The 6,000-nt window shown below is 55.9% G+C and overlaps 1 protein-coding gene across 1 annotated transcript in view; it reads right to left on the bottom strand.

Annotated features, from left to right (window-relative positions):
* JARID2 (jumonji and AT-rich interaction domain containing 2) overlaps positions 1-4,895 on the bottom strand; it is a 258,350-nt gene extending 253,455 nt beyond the window's left edge. Inside the window, exon 1 of the mRNA XM_041770261.1 lies at positions 4,314-4,895. Coding sequence (XP_041626195.1) covers positions 4,314-4,358 — 45 coding nt within the window. The 5' untranslated portion in view covers positions 4,359-4,895. The remainder of the gene's footprint in view (positions 1-4,313) is intronic.
* Between the last annotated feature and the right edge of the window lie 1,105 nt (positions 4,896-6,000).

Raw genomic sequence — 6,000 nt, forward strand, 5'->3', positions numbered from 1 at the left:
TACATTAATAGCTGCTCAAGGGATGCCTGGGTGGCTCGGTGGTTGAGCATCTGTCCTTGCTCAGGTCGTCATCCTGGGGTCCTGGGATCAAGTCCCGCATCAGGCTCCCCACAGGGAGCCTCTGCCTATGTTTCTGCCTCTTTCTCTGTTTCTCTCATGAGTAAGTAAATAAAATCTTAAGAAAAAAACAAAGTTAGAAAAAAAAAAAATAGCTGCTTAAGTGCCCCTGCCCTACACTCACATAACAAAGAATCAAGTTTTCCACTACTAGACAGAAAGACGGCCAAGTAAATAGAGCAGGAAAGGAAAAACATAGCAATTAAATGTCACGTACAAGGCTTTTTTTTTTTTTCCCCTCAGAACTGTGAAATAGCCCAATTGGGTATAAAAGGGGGGGGGGTAGGAAGAGGAGTTCATAAATCCTACCACCGTATTTTGCTGCACTTCTACTTTTTTCTTTATAATTTCACGTAACTGTAATTATAGTAAAGCCTACTTTTGAACGTTATAACATGAACTTTTCCCAGTTTTGTTTGATCACGCTGCAACTTTTACATCAGACAATTAAATACTGAGAACTTTACAGCCTAGTGGTACAAACTCCCTGAGCTGACCTGGAAATCAAACTGGCAATTTGTTTTTCTGCTCCATGCACGACTGGTATGGTCGTGTGGCAGAGATTTTTTATTTCAGACTCCTAGGTTTAAAGCCTCAAAGATCAAACGGTTTTGAAGCCTGCATATTATATTCGTTATTCTCCCTAAGAATAACCCATCCGAGTGCAGTGACGGACAGAAATGGCAGAAAGCATCCATGGAGCCAGGACATGCAACGGTTTTCATCATCCAAGTGGATTGGGGCTTTGGAAGCAAATGCTTCCAGTTGTTACTCAAGGTATTGTGGTGGGAGTTGTGCCCAGCACAATTAAGACGGGATTATATAACAATTTATGAGTTTCTCAAGGATGCCACTGAATATGAAATATAACCACCATGTGCCCCAAAGCCTGCCATCCACAATCCCACCCCCAAACTGCTTTGCGTAGGCAATAAACTGAATGGCAACGCGGCAGGCATCTGAGGCTTCTGAGACCAATTGTGGAATATGTGCTGCCTTCCACCAGCTCGAGGAGTCATACCCCTGAAAGAGAAAGAAGATCTTTCACGCACATTCTCTCACGCACAGGATCCTTGCAGATAAAAGTGAGGGGCAGAGGCAGGTGTGTTACCTTTCCCATTTTCCAGAGGACTAAACACACTCAGATTGTGAGTCTCCTGTTCTAAGCGTTCAGAAGTACTAAGTCCAGAACACCCTGAGATTTAGTTCTCTCCCGCTCTTTCAAGAATATGTAACCATGACAAGTCTTCCCTGGTCCATCCCTCCCACCCTTCAAAAAAGATAAAAGCACAGAGCTGGCCCAGCGAAGGAGGAGCCAACGGTGGTTGCAAGGCTCCCAGAACGAGGGCCAGTTGCCGGTGAGCAGCATCACCCAGAAAGGCATCCCCCAGAGACACCCCAAATACGACTTGCATCGACAAGGTGGCCAAATCCACAGCACAGCCCCTTGCAAAGCGAAGCTTTCCCTGAGTAAAGTTTCCTTGCTTTTCTTCCAAGAGGACAACGACCACCGCAGCAATGCCACACCGTCGGCAGACCTGCAAACAGAGGCGGCGAAACCCGTTTCTGCAGAAAGGAGGCGTCTCCTCCGCACTCACCACCCCCTCCCAGGAACCCGAGAGGGGTCGGCGGCGCCCGCGGTCGCCGGTCCGAGGCTCCCCGCCAGCGCTCACCTGCAGGGCAGCGCCGCGTCCCAGGGCGGAAGGCGGAGGCCGGTCGCCGCCGCCTCCTCCTCCTCGTCCTCCTCCCACGCCGCGGCCTCCGCGCGCTCCCTCCGCCCCCGGCCGCCCCGCCGCGTGGAACCTCCCGCCCGACTTCTGACGTCACGGAGGAGGAGGAGGAGGAGGTTCCACCGGGCCGTCCCTTTGTGACGTCACAATGACAACAGACCGGGCCGGGAGCGTCCGGGAACCCGGAGCAGCGCGGGGGGGGAGGCGGGGGAGAGCCGGGGGGCGGGGAGGGGGCGCGCTGACGTCTCTCGGCTTAACCTGTTGCTCTCGAGACGGCGCGGGAGCCGGCGGGCGGGCGGGGCCGCGGGGAGGCAGGCGGGCGGGCGGGGCCGCGGGGGGCCGGCCGGGCGGGCAGGGGAGGGCCGCGGGGAGGCGGCCGGCCGGGCGGGAGCGCGGGGAGGCGGCAGGCAGGCAGGCAGGCAGGCAGGCCGCCGCCATGCTCGGCCGTGCGCGCGGCGGGGGGCGCCCGCTGCAGCTGTGCGCCGCCCCCGCCCCCGCCCCTCCCCGCCCCGCCCCTCCCCGGGCCCCGCAGGCCGCGCCGCCCCCGCGCCCCACCCACCCGCCTGCCAGCCCGCGGGCCGGCCCGCGCGGAGCCCGGGGCCCCGAGCCGCAGCCGCAGCCGCGGCCGCACCGCCCGGAGCCGGAGCCCGAGCCCGAGCCCGAGCCCGAGCCCGCAGCCCGCCCCCTACAGGCCGCGCGCGCGCCCGCCCGGCCCGGCCCGGCCCAGCCCGCCGCGACCCCCGCGCGCCCTCCCCTCCCCTCCCCTCCTCCCCCCCCCCCCCCAGCCGCCCGCTCGAGCACGTCGGGCACTCGGGCTCCGCTCCGCTCCGCTCCCCCGGCGGCCGCAACTCGTGCTCTGCCTCCCGCGGCCGCCGCCTCCAGCCCCGGGCTCTGCGGCCGGACGCCGGGACACGACACAATCCCCTGACCGCCGGCGACAAAAAGATCCCACCCCACGGCGCTCCCCAGTTCCGCGAGGTCTGGGATGGGGTCGGGGGGGGCGGCGGGGGCGGTTCTCGTCCAAGTTCTACCCCCTCGGCTTTGTGGCTGCACCCGGGGCGGACGAGCCCCGGAAAGGCGTCCGCGCTCCGGGGCGAGCTGGTCTCCATGCACTTCCTACAGCCCGACTTTAAACTAGTCCTTTGCATTCTACCCAGCCCTCTGCAATGCGGATGTATTTTAATTCTTAAATTCTTTAGGGAACAGCTTTTTAAGTTGGGCTTGATTATTTAACCTTGCATTTCTTTCATACTTGAAGTTTACGTGCCTAGATTAGAATCAGCCCTCGAGAAGAGGCATTCGGCTTTTTCATTAAATGTATTTTTTTTTTTTTTTTACAAAAACCAGTGCCCCGAAGGTCATCTCCCATTACACACATCACACTGCTCAAAAAAGGGAAGATATGAACCACCAATTTGTCCACTCGAGTTAAATGAAACTTTCTTATAACGTTGCATTATTCCCAGCGTAGGTTTATTTGGGCTTTAAAAAAAAAAATGGGTTCTTTGATTTAAAGCATGCAGCTAATCACCGATCGCTCGAGTGCATATTTGGTTAATCCTCCGTCCCCCTCTACCCACCCTCCCCCCAAACTTAAAAAAAAAAAAAAGCCATACACAAAACAAAAACACTCCCCATGCCAATCAAAACGTAGCTGTACTATGCACAAAACAAATTTAACTATCCCAAGCCATTTAAATCTCTGAATAATCACCCAATTTCAGAAGCCCGGTTAGCAGGGAGAATGTATTTGTAGTCACTTACACATGCATTCACATACCTACTTAAAAACATTACCTATATTGTAGGTCTTTCCCCCTTCCCCCCCAAAAAAACTGGAAACCATGAATTTTTAAACAAAACCAGTCCCATTATTAAAGTCAATCCCAACAAATGCATTCGCTGTAACATGATTCCCAACTGGTTTACGCTGCGAACCAAATAAGCCAAAAACGACCACATATATTAAATTTGATGTGCCAGTGCAAGGAACAAGATCGCCATAATCGGACCCTCGATTGCAACTTAAAGGGTTTCCAACACACACTCGTTACACGATTTCCCCAAATAACATTAATAATAATAACACAAGCTCATTTGCATGCAAAGTGCAATATGAGGCCAAATCCGCCCGAGAATGCAGTTTAGTTACATTACCGCAGCCCCCATAACCCCCCTCCCACTCCAAGCTCCACCAAAATCCCTAGCCTTTCATCTAAAACTAGATTATGGTTGTGTCATTCGAGGTCAATTTATTCACTTGAGGTATCGCTACACCAATCTGTTTTTTCATCCAAACTAGGCAGACACGACTTTGCCTGAAAAGCCCTTCTTCTGAAAAGAAAGAAGCAGCCTTATCGGACGCTGTGTTTAAAACCCTTCAGCTGCAGAATTATCTATAAACTTGACATTCACAGCCATTGCTTAAAACTGCAAGTCAAAGGATGTGTTGTTAAGAGCACTTACGTATTTCTTCTGAATGATATTCCTCTTGGGTCTTTCCTTGCTCATTCTGAGATCCAAATGCTGATTGCAAAAGGGGACAATTGCTTCATGAATTTAAAGCCGTCAGAAATTTGCAAAAAAAATATCCTGGTGGTTTTTTATTGTTGTTGGTGGTGGTGGTGGATCTTGTAATCCGACTTTTCTTCCTCTTCCCCCAAAGCCCGATTCGCCTTGAAATAAATCCGAAATTGGGAAGGAGGAGAAAAAAAAAAAAGGAGCCAAAGACGAACGAAGCAAACAAAAAACAAAACAAAAAAAATTCACTTTAGTAAAACACTCATAATGGAAAATTTCCCCCGAAAACACACACACACACACACAAAAAAAAAAAAAAAAAAAAACCGACGCCCTTCACTCCCCCCCTTTTTTCCTCCAAAAACTACATCAGCGAAACGTGAAGGTCCTTAGTGTCTGATCTGTAGTTACATCTTGGAAAAGAAAAGGGAAAGATAAATTAAAAAAAAAAAAATGTTGGAAGTCACGTTTGTGCTGCAGCAGCAGTGCGAGCAGAAGAGTCAACTCCGGCGGCGGCGGCGGCGGCGGCGGCACCACAGCGAGGGCTCGCCGAGTCTCTTTTTTCCAAGCCCCCGAACCAATGAGAGACGGGCTAGCCAGCCCAACTTTAAATGGACTCTGCTTTTATACAAGTTAGGGCTCCTCGGGCAATTCCCCGACGGACGCCAGCCGAAAACTCCCACAGCTGAGCCGCCGGGCGCCCGCCTCCTCCGGCGCCGACCGACCCCGGCCCAGCCCGGGCGACCCCCGCTGCCCCGTCGACTAGACGCCCGCGGAGCTTCGACGAACCCTTCTCGGGCGACCCCTCAGGCGTCGCTCCCACGCCGAGCCTGGGAGTGGAATTGAGAGAGGCTCCCTAAGCCCAATGCATGGCACGCTCGGTCGCTCCACCTCACCCCCTTTTCCCCAGCTTGCCGCTCGCCCTACGGCCGCCGCACGCCAGCCCCCGCCCCTGCCGTCGCGTCTACCTGCAGCCGGGCTGCTGGATACGAGTGCCCCAGGACGCCCGGCCCCGGGGAGAGCCGCCTATTCCCGGGGCACCTTAGAATGGTCCCCTTGATCTTCTGGAAGTTGTAGTCCCCCGACTACAAAATGGCTATGGCCACGGGAGCGGAGAACTACAATTCCCAGCCTGCCCCGCGAACCTGTCACTCAACTCCCCTCCCTCCTCCCCGCCCCCTCCCCCTCACCGGCCCTGCCAACAAACGCTTGGATGTGTCCCGCGTGTGACACTGCTAGAGGCTGGCTCGGGATTGGCCCGCAGAGCGTGTGGTCCGCGAGCGAGGAACTCCCCACGCCGGCCCGCCCCCGCCCCCGCCCCCCCCGGGCCCCGGCCCCCCCGCCCGCGGCGCCCCGCCCCCACCCGCGGCGCGAACTGCCTGTGGAATCGAGGAATCGCGCGCGCGCCGGCCGGAGCCGAGCGGCGGGGGAGGGACGCGAGGCTTCCTGGGGTGGGGGGCGGCGGCGGCGAGGGCTTGGAGCGCGTCCTGAGGAGAACTGGGCCACGCACCAAGAGGAATCCTCGGTGCGAACTAGTTGATCGGCGGCGCCTGCTGCCTGCGCCGCGCAGCCGGTGTCAGCTCAGGACACCGCCTCGCGGCTCCGCACGCGGCTGCTGCGGCCGCCCGGGGTA

This window comes from Vulpes lagopus, chromosome 10 (assembly GCF_018345385.1).
Source record: "Vulpes lagopus strain Blue_001 chromosome 10, ASM1834538v1, whole genome shotgun sequence".
Taxonomy (NCBI): Eukaryota; Metazoa; Chordata; class Mammalia; order Carnivora; family Canidae; genus Vulpes; species Vulpes lagopus.